The following is a 19,312-nucleotide window of genomic DNA, read 5'->3' on the forward strand; positions in this document are numbered from 1 at the left end:
TTCTATGGTAAAGTTATGAGCGCCTCCGTTTCGATTTCAAAGCTGCCTCGTCTTATTTCCTCCGCAGAGTCCTCAAGCGCCACATTTCCAGATTGGCGTTTCCTCGCGAGCGCACGTGGCGCTCGGCGCTTTCAAAATGGTAGCTGTCCCGACGAAACACCCGTCGAGCACTCTTCGCGATTCAAGTAGCAAGGCAGAGAAAAGCCCTTTCCCTCCTCGAGCTAGGCAGTTCCTCCTCCTCCTCCTCCGCGGAAAAGCAAAGCCCGGGCTGGAGGCGGGCGAGAGGAAGGCCGAGCTCCTCTGCTCAGAGGCGCCTGGCGCGAAGAAGGAACCAACCTTCGGGACTCCAAGGCGGCCTGGCGGCTCCCCCCTCCTCCTCCCCCCAGGTTGGCCGCAGCACCGCATGGAGAGACGTGCCTGGAACGGCTACAAGGGACACGCAGGCGCGATCCTCGCCCGGGAGCTTCCCCTCTCTCTGCCCCCTCCCCCGCTTCCTCCCCGCTCGCTCTGTTTGTAGCAAAGCGCGGATACAGTGACTGGCAAGCCGAGGCCGCCCCCGCTTGCTAATGATACACCCAGGCGGCCTCGGAGATGCTATGGGGGCCGCTGAGAAGACGCCGCGGGCCTTGTCCCCTCAGAAAAGCGCCCGTCCAGGCAGCCGCAGCGGAGTCTCCTTCTTCCCCAGCCCTTCCTCCGCCTGAGGCGAATGAGCGCTCTCCTCGCCTTTCGCTCCTCCTGCTCAACCAAACCCTCGCAGGGCTCGAGTTCCCCGCCCCCCTCCTTTCGCTATTGCCGCAGTTCTAGTGTGTTTTCCCCCCACCCACCTCCTCCTTCTGGCAGGACACCCCCCCTGCCCTCCTCACCACCCCCTCCCGCTCATTCCCACGTCCTCGCGCCGTCAAAGCGGCGCGCGCTATTGCGCATGGTGAAAGCAGCGGCGGCGGCAGCGAACACCTGAGAGAGGGGGTGGGGGGGGAGAGAGGCGTTTCAAGAGGGTGGGAGGGAAGGAGGAGAGCCAAGCTACCTTGACAGTGATTGGCAGCCCGGCCCCAGCCAATGGGTGCTGAGCTAGCGTTTTGGCAAGGGGGGAGGGAGAGGCGAGTGGAAGCCTTTAGGCGGCGAGGGTAGGTTGCGCCTCGGACTGAGCGGAGCTCTAGTGGCTGCGGCTGCGTGAGTGAAAGGAGAGACCCTGCGAAAGGGGTGGCGGCGCTGCGAGAAAGAGACGACGACGAGGAGGAAGGCGACGCGGCGGTGGAGGCGGAGGCGGAGGGGAAGGCACGGCGCGGATCCCGTGCAGCGGCAGCAGGAGGAGCCGGAGCAGCAGCGGCAGCAGCACTTCGTCTTCTCCGGCGCCGTGTGGAGGGCTGCGTGGCTTTCTGTGTGTGTTTTCCTTCAGCCGCGCGCTTAATCTTCCGGCTTCGCTGCCCCCACCCCGCGCCTTTTAATTCCTCGCCGCCTTCGACTGCGTTTTCTTCTCTCCTCAGCACCCACCCCCACCCTTCGGCTTCTTCCCTTCGGCCACTAATTCTAATAAAAGAGAGGCGTGATTGACATCAAGAGGGGGCAAGGAGAAAAATCCGGAGGAGGGAGGAGGAGCGGTGGAAGCAGCAGCAGCACCGGGAAAAAAGAGAAGGAGCGAGCCAGCGAGAGCAGCAGGCGGAGCGAGGCGTGAAGTTGAACCGCAGCTGAGGCGACCGCGAGCCGGAGGGACGTCGTTTGCGCGGCCGCCTTTGGTGCTGCTGCAGCCGCTGTCGCCGCCGCCGCCTTCAGCTTTGTGTCTGGTGAGGGAGAAGCGAGTCGAGCCTCGGCTGCCTTCCTCCTCCTCCTCCTCCAGGCGACGCTGGAAATGTCTGAACACAAGGCGCTGGATCCGAAGTTGTCGACGACGGAGAGGGTGGTGAAAGGTAAGCGGAGAGCCCGTGGCTTGCGGGCAGCCCGGGGTTGGGGGGGGGGAAGCCCCTCTGAAGGGGGAGAGGGGGTCGCGGGCGGAGGTCCCTGCCGGGCGGGAGATTCTCGTATTCACACGCACACACGTCTCTGCGCTTTCGTGAGGGGAAAGAGAAAGGGAGGCTGGCTTGGCGCGGGCTGCCTGTCTCTTTAGCGGGGCTGCGGTTGCCAAATGGGCAAGGCGGGGCGGGGGAGGAAGGAGTGCGCGCGCGGGGAGGGGGCGGCGGCGGCGGCGGGAGAAATAGGAAGCGAGTGCCCGGCGATGGGGATGGTGGAAGGGGCTGCCTATGCGGCTCGGCACTATGGACTAGGAACGTAGGCGATTGCAGCGGGGGCGCAGCTTTTCTTTGCATTAATCCCCCCCTCCACACTGTAGATCTCGAGGTCTCAATTCTAATGGCACTCCTGCTCCTCCTCCTCTCTCTCTTGCTATATTGCAGCAATTTCCCTCCCTCCTTTGGAGTGCTTGCACGGGGCTCGCGAGAGACAAATCGTGGGGTGGGGGGTGGAGAGACGGTTGGGGTGTGGAAGGAAAACCCTCTGCTTCCTCCTCCTCCTTTGCAGCTGGAAGAGCCGGAGAGGAGTGTGGGGGACACACGCACAGCAGGTCCCCCCTCACTTTCTCTCCGTCGCCCCCACCTCTGTTACTTGGGGGCATTTCCACCTTCCCTCCGCCCCCCTTGGTGTGGGTGGCCCTCTTGGAAGCCTCTTCTGCTGGCTCCCAGCGAGATCCCTCCCTGAAACGTATTTCAGCTGTAGAAATATGCCTCTCCCTCTCTCTGTGTGTATCTTCAGGTTTTGACAGCTGGGTTTGTCTTCTCTCTCTCTCCCCCACCCCCCACCCCCAATCTCCCGCACCCACCCCCTTGACACAGCTGTTTTCCTTCCCTTCCATTAACATACTGCTTGATGCAGATAACCTAGAGATAGCAGTTGATTGGTTGGGGTAGGGGGAGAAGGAAGGAAGGAAGGAAATGGTGGTGGTGGGTTCTTCCCTTTCTATTGGCTGTCCCTTTTGGCCCACTTCTCTGCCCTTCCCTTGCAAGCAGAGAATTCCACCTGTATGTGTACAGCCATTTCTTCCTCCCCTTTGTCTTTTTCTTAGCCAATGCTGGTATGGTAACAGGCAAGCTTACTGCAGCAGGAATCCTTGAGCGATGCTATCCTCACACTAGCGGGATCCATTCCTTTCATGGATGAGGATTGCAGATTGATCTCTCCAGAATCTGAACTATTGGGATTTAAGAAATGAGTGCAGATGTGCTGCCAGGGCAATCCCTCTAGCAAAGCATTACATTGTTTCCACCACCATTTTTGTTTCCCTTCCTGCACTCTACACAAACCTTGGTCAATTGGCTTGGCTAGATGTGAAGTTATCTTGCAGACATATTTGGCTACTGTGTCCATATTTCTCTAGGAATGTATGCGTAACTTTATAGGTTTCAAAAACCCATGCATTTAATTTTTGAAATGCTATGTTCAAGATGCATGATTTTTTAAACATATATGTATTTTAAAAACGAGCCATTGAAGAGAGAGTGTGGGTTTTCTCTCTTGCACACATGCATTCACACGCACACTGTGGAAAAGGCTAAATATGGTTGTGCAAAAGATGCTAGTGTGTGTAATTTACCAATATTAACCATGTTTATCCAGAAATCCACACTGATTTAGTTACGTTGACTGCCAATAAAATATGCATAGGATTCCTGCCTTACATTCTGAACCTAAACTTGGAATATCATGTACTAGTAATTTCACTGGGCTTCTTTTGTTACAAGTTAAATTGTACAGGATTGTCACCAAGGGTCCAATCCACTTCCCACTAAGATCAATAGCAGCATCCCTGTTGTCATTAATGAGGCAGGATTACATCCTTGAAGGCTGCAGTTCCTAAGCACACCCATTGAAACTGGTGGCATTCATCCAAGGAAACATACATGGTACTGGGTTGTAAGAGTATGTTTAAGTGCATAAGCATGTTTTTATAGGACAATGGCTTAAAATACTCTATTGAAATGCAAACCCTTCAAGCCTTTTTTAAGGAAAGCAGGATCTATTTATTGCTGATTTTGGTGTAAAATCCAAGAGGCCTGGAAATAACATTGGTTAAATGATACCTATTTCAACATGTACGTGTTTACTTGTGAATCAGTGGAAATATCACCTAAAAACATTGATGTACAGTTGTTTTGTATTTTCATACTAATATTGAACTAAGTTCACCAGGGCCTATCCTTACATATTGGTAGGCACCATACACACACACAAGGCAGAGGTTTCAGTAGGCTTGAGGGATCCCAAAGGTTTGCGGAAGTATTTTTCCCCCCCTTAAGAAACGCATCTGTGAGGGGAAACCCCAGTGGAGCTGTGGGCACAGAATGCTAGCTGGTTGTGTGGGTGGGATGTGGAATGAAGTGTTCAGGGTGCCTAGAAGAGGTCTTGGCTGGCTGGCTGGCTGGAAACCTGAGTAGGAGCAGTTCACACTGCAATATTTTGTTACAGTTCCCACTTGTAATCTTCTATACATTATTATATTACAATTTGAGTGAAGGAGAACATTTTGTACTATGCCACCTTGGCTGTAATCCTGTATGCATTTATGTGGGAGTTAACTTGGTTAAACTCTGGGGTACGTACTTCTGAGCAAACATTCTTTGCCTTGTACCGTGAGACTGCAGCCAGTGTGCATACTTGCCTGAGAGCAATCCCACTGAACTTGATGGAACGTTTTGTGGTATCACAATAAGTTAATTTAACACCCTGTGCCTGTAACATGGTTGCAGCATTGCATATTAGTACAGCAGATGCTGTATAAATCTTGGAAGTTGGAGGTGGAAGCAGAGACTTCTGAAGTGTTGTGGACGATTCCCTGCAGCTCTAGAAGGAAATTTGAGTAGGAGTTATTGGTCAAAAAATTTGACTGAATTGATTTGTTATCTCTGAATATGGGCTGCACCCAGATTTGGCTTTCGGTCAATTTAAGTGCAAATGATAAAATACTAAGAGTTGCAGTTATAATACACACTTATCTGAAGCAATCTGTTCCTAATTTAGTAGGGCTTGCTTCTGAGTAAGTACATACAGCATTGGCCTACAATTGTAAATAAAGTAATATGGCAAGACCTCTTGCATTTTTTTTCCAGATTAGGAAAAGTGAACTCTGAACAAAAGAAGGGGGGCATTTTACATAAAGGTTCTTGTTTCATTGGGCTCCTTGCATTCATGCCACATCAACAAACGCAAGGCTTGCAGTTCTGCCAATAATTTTTTCCTACAACAGAAATGCATTGAGTTTGCCTTAATTCTTTAACCAGGCGAAGATTACTGTCTATTTGGGCCATGTAGATCCTATATTCCTGTAAAAATAATTCATGAAAACCTAGCCTGCATACTTCCTTGAGAGTAACATCCACCGAATTTGATGGGATTTACTGCTGAGTAAATGTTAGGATTTGGCTGAGTAGCATGGGATATGACTTGGCATAGATTAAGTTGTATTTCACATATTTGTTCAGCTGCTCTGATGGAGCTCATGATGACACATGTCAACATTTTACCAATAAGATATGAAATGATTTAACCAATGTTTATTTTATTAAGTGGTTGAAAATAATTTAAGTTTTTAAATATGGAACCTGGAGGAAATGGATACTAAGGCTCAAAATGAATATGAAGCAGAACAGACCTCATTTTGCTAAATGGCGTTTTTCCTGCACTGATGCAAAAATGAAGATGCATTGTAGGAAGAAATAATTTGTTTGCCCAGTTGTAGTATATTAGTAGTTCAATAACCTCCAGATCTTGTTGGGCTGAAACTCTTCTCAGCTCCAGATGTCCAGCAGTCAGGGAAGATGGAAACAGTAGTCCAACAACATCTGGAGGGCACCACATTGCCTACCTATGTAATATAATATGTAATATACTAGCAATATATGTAACTGTTCAATTAGAATCCTGAATTCTCTACTTGGAAAATATTTTGTACGGCTTAATCCCATGCACATTTACTTAAAAGTAGGTCCCATTTTGTTCAGTGGTACTTGCAGCCAAGTTAGTGAACATCTGATCAATGCCGTTTCTCTCTCTTTGGAAATGTTGCGCATCTGGCTCTGAATACTTTCAAATATTTTAAAATTACACAACTTCTTGGTTATTTTGGTTACCCTCTGGCAAGTTTCATCTTGTTTAGTTTTGTGATTCTTAGCTAAGAAATCTGGGCAAAAATCATATCTGGATTGAATATAAAATGGGTCAATGAAAAATTCTCGCAACACCTGCTTTTATATTAAGGACATTTATTTGGGAATAAAATTCAGTTGTGAGCAATACATATCTTAGCTTTTATTCATTCTCTTGGCTATCTCAGAAAAAAAAAACTGGCTAGGAATTTGCCTGACAGCAAAGAAAGAGAAGCAGGGAAGAGGTAACGTGTTAAGATATTGCTAATTTTGATAGGTCACAGTTACCTAGAAGAAGACTGGAGGCATTTTGTTATAAGAAGAATTTAGTTTTCAGTATAACTCATAGGTAGATGCTGTTATATAATTGCATGTTGGGTTTGCAGTTCACTTCAGTGCCATGCATCATAGACAATAGGCAGGCATGGTGAGCAGCTTGTATGGGGTTGACAGAGGCCCATCATCCCTGACCACTGGTCCTGTTAGCTAGGGATGATGGGAGTTGTAGTCCCAAAACATCTGGAGGGCCGTGTTTGCGTATGCCTGGGCTGGACCATACTGATGGGCAACAGCTCTCCAGTCTTTCCTGGCCTTCCTTAGAGATACCAGGAAGTACACCTGGGTCCTTGTTCATGCAACACAAGTTACTGAGTGATATCTTAAACCTGGGGTGGGAAAACATGTGGTCTTCCAGATGTTGCTGATCTTCCTTGATCTTCCTGTGCTGGCTTGAACTGATGGGAGTTGGAGAGGACCAAGGGTACTTAATTTCTTGAAAGCAGTACATACATTTTTCTTAGTTACATCCTAGGGTTGGGAATGGGAGTGCGGCAGGCAAAAGGATGGAACAAATGCTCTATTGGCTTTCAGAGGCATTGCTGTTAAGCTTTGAGAAGCTCTGAACAGACAAGCTGATAGATGTTCATGATCTGAAAGGGTAGGGCCGTAGCTCTACTTTGCCTGCACGTCCGGGTAGGACTGGGATTGCCCCCTGCCTGAAACCCCAGAGAGCGGCTGATTCGGGATGAGGCAGCTTCCTACTATCAGCAGTCCCAAGTGAAATGGTGTCTCAGAAATGGCCGTTCTAGAATACACACATTAAGCAGGAAGCCAAAGAAGTCTGGTCAAGGGACATGCTGTTTCTTGTAAGGGCATTTACATTACAACCAACACTTCGTATAAGAACAAAGGTGGCTTAAGTAATTTTTGAGGGGGAAACAATATTTTTAAAAAATGAAGAAGGCACCTTCAGAATCAGATTTGACGGAATCATTATTTTTCTCACCTTTCATTATGTGAGAACCTTAAAACACACACACACACACACACACACACACACACACACACAGTGTCATAGCTGCAGTCACTCTTTCCCATAGAATTGGAAGGGGTGCCAAAGGTCATCTAGCCCAACCCCCTGCAATGGAGGAATCTCCACTAAAGCATCCCTGGCAGATGGCCTATCCAACCTCACCACTTCCCAAGGGAGTCAAACAGCTCTTATTGTCAGAAAGTTCTTTCTGATGTTTAGTCTGAATCTCTTTTCTTGTAACTTGAAGCCATTGATTTGAGTCTTACCTTCCAGAGCAGGAGAAAACAAGCTTGCTCCATCCTCCATGTGAAAATCCATAAGATATTTGCATGCTTCTTTTCTTTACACTTCACACTCAAACTGTTCACAGCACATTGCTCTAGTCACATTAATCTCCTTGGGATCTATCAGCAATTGGGATGAGGCAATAGAGGGCATTACTCAGTACTGCTCTGCTGTGAGCTTAGAATTGGTGTTGGGGTGGGGAAGGCACCTTAAAACCCTTGGGCACCCAAAGCTAGCAGATTAAGGGAGCTCAGTGGCATAGAGCACATGCTTTGTGGGGAAAGGTCACAGATTCAATCCCTGGTGTCTCCATGTAGAGCGGGGACAGACTCCCTGTCTGAAACTTAGTGAATCCTCTGTTGGTTGGTGTAGGCAGTACAGAGGTGGGTGGACATATTGTGTAACTTGGTAAAAAAAACAACAACACCTTCCTATGTTTTCAATCCTCCTCCAGAGCTTTCTATGTATTTTGCCTTGGTCAGCCTTTCAAAACACTAATAGCTGTTCATAGGTTTGTGTGCCTGCGTGAATTCGGATACTCTGGAAGCTGAAGGTTTTTGAGCTAATACAACTTTCCCCAAGGGTGTCTGTATTTGCATGTCATGGTAAGCTGCGATTTACCATGGAAATCATGCCTCATTGGCTCCTCCCAACTGGCACATGGAGGAATCAAACTAACATGCCCAGGCTTGGCATTGTGCCCAATTCACTTGTTTCACTTCAAGTAAATCATGATGGTAAGCCAAAAAAAAACCTCTTACCTTATGGAGTGAAACAAACCTCAGCCCCTGGTTTGGATGTAATGGTGAGCCAGAGAGTGTGATTTGTTTCCCTTGCATGCTAGCAGCTGATGAGCAAAGTGGATGCGATTTGATTGTATGTGGTAATCCGTGGTGAAGGTGATAAAGGTGATATTGTGGAAGTAGTCGTGCATGCCTAAGTGTAGTGGTGGCAGTGGAGCTTTCCCATAAAGACCGATGGCTTCATAAAGCACACTGAAAGAATGAGAGCATGAAATAAAAAACTTCAGAGAAGTGAGCTGTCCCTCCTGGGTTTCTGAGCACCACCATTCAAACTGCAAAGGTCTGTTGGGGTGCATGACTCATATAGCTATCCAGATTGCACTAATGGAATGGGCCTGGGAAGCATGTCACTATTTCATACAACTTTGTTCCAACTCTTATGTAATGAGTAGTTGGCAGATTAATATGTGTCACCGGGTGACTCATTATTAGGAGCCAACATATTATAGCAGTTGAAGCCCTATATGAAGGAGATACCTGGCTTTCTGGGTGGTAGATTAAGAAGACCAGCTTATTCTGTACACTACAAAGAGAGCTGCCTAGCCCTTCACCATCATAGCAAGATGCAAAGTTTATGTTAGGAAACTTTGTGCAGAACTGTATTCTTCTGCTAAAATGTTTTGCATTTCCAAAGACATAGAAATGATTGTTCTAAGAGCACAGAAGAGTCATTTTGGGGACAAGTTTTAAATAACTGCTGGGTGTTGGATTCTCACCCTCCAACCACATGCATGTTCACTTGGAACTTAATCCCAAATATTTCAGTGGGACTCCCTAATAAGTGTGCCTGTATTAATTGTCCACTGCTGTTGGAATCCTGTGCAAGGAATTGTCAGGGTTAAAATGTTGCTCATTGTCTCAACAAAAGTGCAAGGAAGGACCAGTCAACGGAATGGAAAAGGGAGTTGAGGATTTAAATGTGTTCCTCCTTCGTCCTGAGAGACCTTTACAGTCACTGGTTCATCCGTGTGTGCAGTATCTTCTATAACTCCCACACTTATTTCTATTGGTATGATAACACTGAATATGACTGAATTGAAGTTACTGGGAAAACTAGGCTCCAGTATATCTGAGTTCATTTCCTCTTCCCCCCCCCCCATTAGCAGGTGAACTGCCTTTCTGTAGTGAAAGTAGCATCTGTTCTAGAACCAAATAGCCTCAATCCTTTCTTTCACCATATTTCTTAAATAAAGCTGATGCAAGTAATTTGTAGTCAAAGGAAAATCTCAAATGGAATGCTCAGTTATAGGGGAGAAGAAGAGGAGGAGGGGGAGGGGTTTGGACTCAATATCCTGCCTTTCACTCCCCTTAAGGAGTCTCAAAGGGGTTAACAATCTCCCTTCCCTTCCTCCCCCACAACAAACACTCTATGAGGTGAGTGGGGCTCAGAGACTTCAGAGAAGTGTGACTAGCCCAAGGTCACCCAGCAGCTGCATGTGGAGGAGCAGGGGAGCGAACCCGGTTCACCAGATTATGAGTCCACCACTCTTAACCACTACACCACACTGGGAATGCATGTGCCCTAGAGCAAAGGTGGCTAACCAGTAATTTTTGTCTGTCATCACAAGACCCCACTGATTTTGGCAGTGGCAGCAGAAATAAATAAATTTGATATAGTACTTAGTGAATAAACTTCTCCAGCACCTTGAAAGGGATAGAATCCCCTACCCCACCCCCACCCCGGTGAAAGGGGAGATAGTACAGATCAGCAGAGGAGGGGGTGCTGCATTTGTTGGTGGCATTGAAGTGTGTGGCCAGCCATGCCCACTGCTGCTATGTAGCCTCTGCAGGATTGTCCAAGGATGAATGTACTCCTTGGGACAAAAAAAAAAAATGTTAGCCACTCCTGCCCTAGGGCAGTGTTTCCTAAACTTGGGTCTCCAGCTGCTTCTGACTACAACTCCCAGCATCCCTAGCTAGCAAAACCCAGTGGTCAGGGATGATGGGAACTGTAGTCCAAAAAAGCAGCTGGAGAACCAAGTTTGGAAAACACTGTCCTAGATAATGCATATAGAGTATTGCAAAGTTACTTTTTTAAAAAAAAGGCATAGTGAAACTGATGACCTCCTAAAAATGATGATAGTTGCTGTTATGGGCACTCACTAGGGCTGTGGCTTTCAGACCTTCAGCCCTCGGGGAGCCCTTTTTGTATTGAGGTCTGCTGAGGAATTGCTATGTGCTATAGTGTGCATGTCCTTGGGTGTCTTATCAGTGTGCACAAAGCACAGACCAGTTGGGCGTCATTGTTGCCCTCTGAGACCTGATGTGGCAACCTAGTATTCTCTTGTGGCTGCAGGGGACTATTGCTAGTGTTGAGTAAGTTGTCTTCAAGGAAAGTTGGTATGTGGTCATTGGTTTTCTTATTGGGGAACTTCTGATAGTCTTCCAAGGAACCCTCTTCCACTGTGCCTTCATTGAGCAAGAGGTTAAGAGTGCAAATACTTTCTTTCAGGCTGTCTATTGTAGTGAGCTATATAGTCTTCCTTCTACAGTGGTACCTCTGATTAAGAACTTAATTTGTTCTGGAGGTCCGTTCTTAACCTGAAACTGTTCTTAACCTGAAGCACCACTTTAGCTAATGGGGCCTCCCACTGCTGCTGCGCCGCCGGAGCACAATTTCTGTTCTCATCCTGAAGCAAAGTTCTTAACCCGAAGTACTATTTCTGGGTTAGCGGAGTCTTTAACCTGAAGTGCATGTAACCTGAAGTGTATGTAACCCAAGGTACCACTGTATTAACCACTGGGCAACAGCTATAATAAATGAGTATAATTCAGCAGAAAGTTAGGCATGCTGAAATCCTTTAAACTTTGGCATCAGAGTTGAGCACTTGTTTTAATACCCACGTATAACCACATTTAATGCCCAAAGTGGGAGCTTAACTGGCATTTATTTATTTTTTGCAGTTGTTAGTTGCTTTGTTAAAAATAAATAAATATATGTCTCGGCGTGACTTAACAAACAAAAATGCAAGTAGATAAAAATGGGTTAAAAGTGATTTTTATATATAAAAAAACAACCCATATAATACAAAACTCCTAAAATGTTCATTCCGCAATAGAGACGACCTTAACCATAAAAATGCCTTAGCCTTTACTCTGTGTGGATTTGCGGTTCATTTATCTTTAGCTGTTTGTATAGCACTTTCCAATGCATGCAGTGATTTACAACTCCCTCCATTGTTTTTTCCACAGTCCTTGATGGTAGCAGGACTTGACTTGAGAGACCGTGTCTGGCTATGTGTACTTATGACAGAATAGGGATCTGTACTTGGGATTCTCACTGTAGCGATAGGCTATGCCACTAATGGCCCTAGTGCTTGCTTCTGCTTTTTGCTAGAGCCTTTTGCAGAAAGTTGGTGCCCTGCATGCTCCCTTGTACTTAGCTGAAGTACAAGCAGATATAGCTTATTTATGTTTGGAAGCCATCCCATAAAATGATTTTCTGGGAAAGGGCAAATGCTGTTTCTTCCAGCTGTACCAGGGAAGCCCAAACAGTTACTTACTTGCCTTTAAAGGCTAATCTAGCATTTCAGAATCCTCATGAGTGATGGCTTCATGCCCAGGATGTAATGTCTAGCGTGGATTCCCCTTGTGTACATGGAGTGTTTTATAACAGTGAGAAATATTAGAGGCTTGGTTGTTTTTTTAAATTATCTGTTGTCCACAGGACTACAGCTGGTTCACCCCCTGACCATACAATTGCCAAGGCCAAGATGATGTCCAGAAAAAAAGAGAGAGAAAGAATAATGCAGTCAGAAAGGAAGGGTTGCTGCACTGTCACTACCCTCTGTGTTAGCCAAATTACACAACTTATATTATCAAAGCAAAGGCCGCTACTCTGCATGGAGTTCAGTGGGCTGCTGTGAAGTTACGAAGCTTCGATGGGTTCCTGATAATGCTGATGCCACTGCAAATTTCATTTCAGTTCAGTGCCATTTTTTTACAGTTCATTTTTGAGAGCTGCAGTGCTTAACTTTTTTTTTTAAAAAAAAGAATGTTTATGCCATTTTGTACAAATGAACAATGGTAAGGGGGCACCATATTGGCTTAATGCCTGTTTTTGTGAGATGTTGGATTGAGGGAAACTGAATTTAGATCAACAAGCATCTGTGTGTTTGCCTCCTTTAAAAAAAGGCGTGTTTTGTTTTGTTTTGTTTTTTGCTTATTGTCAGTGAAGAAATACAGACGTGCTGTGCATAATAGTCTAATGCTGGATGGTTCTCTTGCCACTGCCAAGAGTCACAAGACAGCTTCTTATCTGATGATAAATAATATGCTTGCTAGAGTAGTGCATGATGATTTGGAGCAAAGACTGGATGCTGTGAGATAAGCTACAGTAACAAGGCTCTTAAACTCCTGTGGGAGTTGCTTAAGTGGTTTGTGCCCCTGTTTTAGAGACCATTAAATTGTAAAATTGAAGGTATTTCACTCTGTTCCTTTAAAGCAGGACTCTTGGCGAACAGAATTTGTTGAACCAAAGTTGAGTGCAAAATTCACATTTTATTTGAACTGGGTCTGGGGATGGGAGTGCAGATTTTTGAAGAAATGTTAGTTGGCATCAGAAAGTGGCCCTTGTTGGTGATCATTTCAAAGGGAAGATTGATGCTCTTCCTATTGAAAAATAGTCCTCTTTCTGAATAGTCTTGACTTTTTGTGAATGATATCGTCCTTTAGCCAAACCTATGTTTGTATGTTAGGGGATGCAGGTGGCGCTGTGGGTTAAACCACAGAGCCTAGGACTTGTCAATCAGAAGGTCAGCGGTTCAAATCCCCGCGACGGGGTGAGCTCCCATTACTCGGTCCCTGCTCCTGCCAACCTTGCAGTTCAAAAGCACGTCAAAGTGCAAGTAGATAAATAGGTATCGCTCCAGCAGGAATGTAAATGGCATTTCCATGTGCTGCTCTGGTTCGCCAGAAGTGGCTTGGTCATGCTGGCCCCATGACCCGGAAGCTGTACGCCGGCTCCCTTGGCCAATAAAGCGAGATGAGCGCTGCAACCCCAGAGTCGGCCACGACTGGACCTAATGGTCAGGGGTCCCTTTACCTTTACCTTTATGTTTGTATGTTGTATGGATGCTGTTTATTATCTGCCTTCTGGCCTTCTGGTGAAGGGCAGGATACATATTTCTTCATAGAATAAATAAATTTGGCAATATGGTGTTGTGACATGTTGCTACATGGTTTCACACTGGCTAGGATCCTACTAGAAAGGAGTTGGAAGCCCCGGCTTTGAGGGGCAAGAGTGACTTGGAAGTATTTTTAAAAGATGTTTTAAAACTTTATTTAAAATTTAAGAAATGTTTTTTACTAACAGTTTTAAAAGTACCAAAAACCCCCTCAATATATAATATATAAAGGTGAGAAATGGGATTTGCTTAGGCAGCCAGCCTTTTGATAATAATAATAATAATAATAATAATAATAATAATAATAATAATAATAATAATAAAATAAATAAATTACAGCTTTGTTTTTTCAAAAACTTAATTTTTCTTCCCACTTTATGGTTTACTGTAAAGTTTATTTCTTCTTTGTTACTCAATTGTTCACTTGATATTACAAAATCTCAGTAGAAACATATATATTTTTATCCCCTCCTCATCTTGTAGACAAGGGAAGTCTGAGGTAAAATCAAAACAAACACACAAACCAAAAACACTAATCTGTTTGTACAACCCATCAGGATGTGCCTGAGTTCAAGCCCATTATGTTCATAGCAGCCAGAAAGTTTTGCAAAATATCTGAAAGTATTTTAACTTTGGAACATGCTCTCTTTTTCCAATATGAAACATAGTCCACAAGTGCTCTGCTCCATTTACCTGTTTTTCTCCTCCATCTGTCTCTTTTCTCCATCACTTACAATGCTGGATAGGCAGTTGACCCATAGGTAGTCAGACATACCTGGAATGTGGACTCAGTACCAGCTGACATATGAAGAGTCTGCTGGACTCATCTACTCAAAGAAAGGCTCACTCCAGCATTCTCTTCTCACATTGGCTAGCCATGTGCGTATGGGAGGCCCATAAGCAGAACCGGAGCACAACAGCACTCTTCCAATTTCCAGCAACTGGTATTCAGAGACAAACTACTTCCAATAGTTGAGCAGATTTGTTCTATAGCAAGGTTCTGCTGTGTTCCTAGCAAGGAAGTTTTGCAAATAATTCTTGAGGAAAACTTTGCCTAGATACTTCATGTCTTCTGTGCAATTATCTCTATGACAGTTACCCTTGTTCCATGGTGTTCTCTCCCCCCCACTTTTTCTTTTTTACACCCTCTAATTAACACAGTACTGGGACTATAGGAAAGGCCAGTCACACAGCTCATGCCAAGCATTACAAATTTGAACAGCAATGAGCTTCCTAGCTTGTTTCTGGTGCAGAATGCTTTGTAAGGCAGTCGTGCTCTATCTCTGCTTTCTTTCTTCCTGTCTGAAGGGTATTTCTACACGCCAACAACACGAACACAGCTTTGCCCACTTCCTTATTGCACCACACACACACACAGTGGTCAACTTGTACATCCAAACATGACATCTGGAAGTTTCATTGAAGACAGTTTATTTATAAAGTACACAGCATCAGAGCTGTTGGTAATTACAGCTTAAGGATCAATTGAGCTGGTGTCAGATAAAGCAGTGGATTAGACCTTGCACTGAACTGATTGTTTCTGAATTCTTCAAACTACTCATCCTGAGCCAATCATATGTATACTTTGCTTGGAAGTTAAATCTCACTGTATTTAAGGGGGCTTGCTTCCTAGCAAGTCTGTTTAATTGCACTTAAAATGTGCAATCTTGATCAGGATTGGGACGATAAAACATTTCAGGTTCTTGACTTCCTCCCCCCAACAGTCCCTCAGCTGCAGTACTTATAAGCGTGTTAGTAATGTTTCAATTCCTCTCTAGCAGTTTAGTATAAGATTGTAAATTTGCTCTTAATAGTATTTTTATGTGAGTTCTAGACAGAGTTGCTCAAACATGGCAAAGTAAGCTTTGCAGCTGAAGGCGATGTTACTTATAAATCATGTTGAAGGGTATATTTATTGCTCTTTTGTATCCTTCAAGAAGCCTCATAAAGACAAATGAATGAAGCCACAGCTTGCAAAAGTGGTTGCCACTTCAAGGCAAAACTTAGCAGGCATGCTATTTTATGTGGTTGCATGAGCTCAGATTTCAAGAAGTGGCTTTGTTTTTTGTTTTTTTTACTTATGTCAGATGGCTCCTGCTTCTGAGACTGCCATTTGCTTCTTTTCCATAACGCAACCTGTGCTTTAGAAGCTGATAAAAGCATCTCATACTTGGACTGTAAATGCGAGCAGGGGGTGGACCTGTGTGCAGTTGGAACCATTGGAACTGTGTGTTTAAAACCTACAAAGTAGGGGTTTAGAACCAGAGGCTCCCAACCACTACTTTAGAGGTCTAAAACACACCGTGGAAGAACTCAGTTTTATTCACCTTTCTGCCCAACGTGTCTCCTTGACTCTGTGGAAGAAAGGGAGCTTGCAAACTCAATGGAGACTTCTGCTCATGGAAAGAAGTACTTATGCCTGGATAAAAGGTGAAATGTGTGGCATACCAGCAATATTCTTGGGCTTCAGGTCCTTCATGATGACTACTTTCTTCTAGGAAAAAGTAGGTAAACCAGCCTTGCATAGCTTGTATTCTATAGTGGTTGCCCATGCTGGCTATATCCACAGAGGTTGGATTAGATGATCTCCGGGATTCCTTCCAACTCTACAGTTCTATGATTTTGGATTGTGCCTATGGCCTGGTGAAAGATGACACCATTTAAGTATCAGTTAATAGTTATTCTGGCTGGTTGCATTTTTTTTGGGGGGGGGTTGCAGTGTTGTCTACAAAGAGCTAGTTGGGTGGTAACTGGTAATGATTTGTTTTGAAGCTATTTTGTTAATACTATCTCTCCTCCCCCTCCCCCCTACAGTTTCATTTTATCTAAAATTATTATAGTCTTTTGATCTATTGAAGCTGATTGAAAAATTTCATGGGAGCAAAGGCACCTCTTTTGAAGAATGATGCTCCTTAATTGCTTTTTTTATCACTTCTCTGAGCCATTTTGTTTACATTTGGGGAATGGCTGACTTTATCCCAGGGTAGGTCTGAAAATAGCCAGCTGGTATGACCTGAATTGAATAGCTAGCTAGGATCCGAGTGCACTGAGTTCACATGGTAAACTCGTTGTCTCCATGCTCTTCGTTTCTTGTAGGCTTCTCTTAATGATCTGCAGAGGTGTAACACGACAGCAAAAATAAATGCTATGACTGTGAATCTTGTTACTTCATATTGACACTTACGCTGCCACTTTTCACAGTCCTTGTTTACCCCAAAAGTTAATATTGTTGAAATAATAGCTTTAGTCAAACTCTTCCACTTGCTATTTTGCATGTATTTTGAAACTGGCAGTGGAGCTTTGTAAACACCGAAGGCGTTGTTTCCTTGAACACTTCTCTACAAATTGGGAAACATTTAAATTGGGGATGGGACACCTGTGGCTCTCCAGATATACATGGACCCCCATCAATCCAAGCCCATGAGGTCAGGGACAATGGTGCAAAAACATTTGGAGGATGAGAGTCAAGAGAGTTAAAATACCGCCACTCTGACCCTGGAAACGGGCTGCTAGCAGGATCGATGTCTTTTGGAATGTTCATTGACAGCGTTTAGAACGTTCATTGACAGGTAGCCAAACAAGAGAATACATTGTTTCTACTGTCTCCGGCTGTTCCTAAAAAAAAAAAAAAAAGGGAGTAAGAGTAACTGAAAACTGAAACTAACTTTGGATTATTGGAACTGTGTTTAAAAGAGGATTTTATTGACTAATACAAATAGAAACTGTTTTCCGCTAGTAGAAGCTTTTGAAATTGGTTGCTTTACAGGAGCTGGGCTAGGGGAATTTCCAGCTGCAAGATAAAAAATTGTGAGACTCTGGGATTGACCTTGAATCTCTTAAATGTTATGGCAAATGGAAAGGAAAAAAACAGACGGAATGTCGATAGAAGAGGCCTTAGTGGTTGCATTAGTGAAAATAAACGATTCACTGGAACAGCTTCACAAGAAAACAGACGTGATAAATGTGAAAGTGGATGCTGCAAATATTAAAATAGACTTAAATGTAGAAAGTTTAAATAATCTCGGACAAAAGGTGAATACAAATACAGAAACCATCCAGAAATTGATACAGGAATCTACTCTGATATGGCAAACTGCGGATGAAGTCAAGGAGAAAACCCTTGCTGCTGAATGTAAAGCAATACAATTGGAGAGAGAGAGAGTCCAATCCATACAAGGACAACTTGATGAACATAAGCTGACATCTGTTATGATTGAACTTAAAGAAAAACAGATGAATTTGAGGCCTACCTGAATTGGAAAAGGAAAGTTTGACAGAGTTCCAGGAGGAGACAGGACTAACATTGGTTGAGAAAGAGAGGTTTTTGGGGGTCAGTATGACCGCCAAAAATGTGAATCTATTCAAGGATAACTGTGAAGGACTTTGGATTGAAGAGAAGGGGGATTTGGAAATATGGACAAATCTGAAGTTGTTATTGTTGGGCCGAGTTGCTGTGGTGGGGATGAGGGTTGCTGTGTTGTTGGGGATGTTGCTTTTGTTTCAAACATTGCAAGCTTTGGATGGGACGGGTTGTTTCAGGAGGTGGCAGAGGGACGTCTCTAGATTTGTTTGGCAGGGCAGGAAGCCTCGAGTAAAATTTAAGATATTGACGGATGCCAAAGAAGGAGGTGGACTTGCCCTGCCAGACCCCTAAACTTTGTTGTGAACCATCTGCTTTTTGCTGGCTGAGAGAATGGCTGCTTCTTGAAAGCACTGAAGTGTTAGATAATGGCAGATGAAGTTGATGGACTATATGGAATTGGCAGAAATGACTGGCAAGATCCGAGACCAGGGAGAAGAGTTGGTGGAAGAAGACTGGAAAAAGCTTAAAGACTATTTATAGAAATATTGTAAAATTAATGAATGTTAGAAGAATGTTGGAATGAAGTTATATGGCTTTAGTAGAAATGTTATAAGGAATTAAGTATAAATAGATTAACAGAAAATTAAAGGAAAAAAATAAGGCAAGAATGTGTTAAGATAATTATAGGATAGAAAACAGAGGAAGATGGAAAGGAATTGCTGAAACAATTAATAGAAGTGGAATACAAAAAGGGAGATGTGAGGAGGTCGTTGGAAATAAGCGAATGAAAGATAAGATATTGAAAATGTTTGAGGTGTTTTTAAATTGTTTGTGTTTGTTTTGTTTTGTTTTGTTAGTTTAATGTGTTATGTAGTGTTCTTGTATTGTATTTGTATTGTTCTTTTTCTTTTCTTTTTTTGTTCGTAGTGTTGTGTTGTAACTGAAAAATAATAAATATCTTTTTTTAAAAAAAAAACATTTGGAGGATGACAGGTCACCCACCCCAGCTTAAGTGACCCAACCCTGTTTGTGCTTGATGGTGTGAGTCTTTGATGTGGAATGGGGCATTTGTGACTTATCCCTCAATCAGGAGGGTGGCAACTCCATTGGGGAAACTCCTTGTGCTAGGTTCATTTAAACTGGTGCTTCTCAAGCTATCTGATGTGGTGATCCGACATTTCAATCCCCCCCCCACACACTGTGTCAGGGACCAGTACCATGTTTGGTCTCAACCTGGGCTGAGGTGGAGTCCCCTGGGGATGGGCAGCCAATGGCTCGTAGACTGGCATCGGTCCACAGACCACCACTTTAGGTAGCACTGATGGACAACTGAGCTCCCATGTATAGCCAGGGTA

The 19,312-nt window shown here is 44.4% G+C and overlaps 1 protein-coding gene across 4 annotated transcripts in view; it reads left to right on the forward strand.

The window, feature by feature from the left end:
- The first annotated feature begins 1,093 nt into the window (after positions 1–1,093).
- The window catches only part of PPP3CA (protein phosphatase 3 catalytic subunit alpha), a 190,635-nt gene continuing 172,416 nt past the window's right edge, over positions 1,094–19,312 (forward strand). Inside the window, exon 1 of one of the 4 annotated variants that reach the window (XM_081209361.1) lies at positions 1,094–1,904. In XM_081209361.1, coding sequence (XP_081065487.1) covers positions 1,847–1,904 — 58 coding nt within the window. In that variant the 5' untranslated portion in view covers positions 1,094–1,846. The remainder of the gene's footprint in view (positions 1,905–19,312) is intronic. The other 3 variants (XM_081209363.1, XM_081209362.1, XM_081209364.1) reach the window with 3 other exon arrangements.

Source organism: Podarcis bocagei (assembly GCF_964188305.1).
Source record: "Podarcis bocagei genome assembly, chromosome: 9".
Classification (NCBI taxonomy): domain Eukaryota; kingdom Metazoa; phylum Chordata; class Lepidosauria; order Squamata; family Lacertidae; genus Podarcis; species Podarcis bocagei.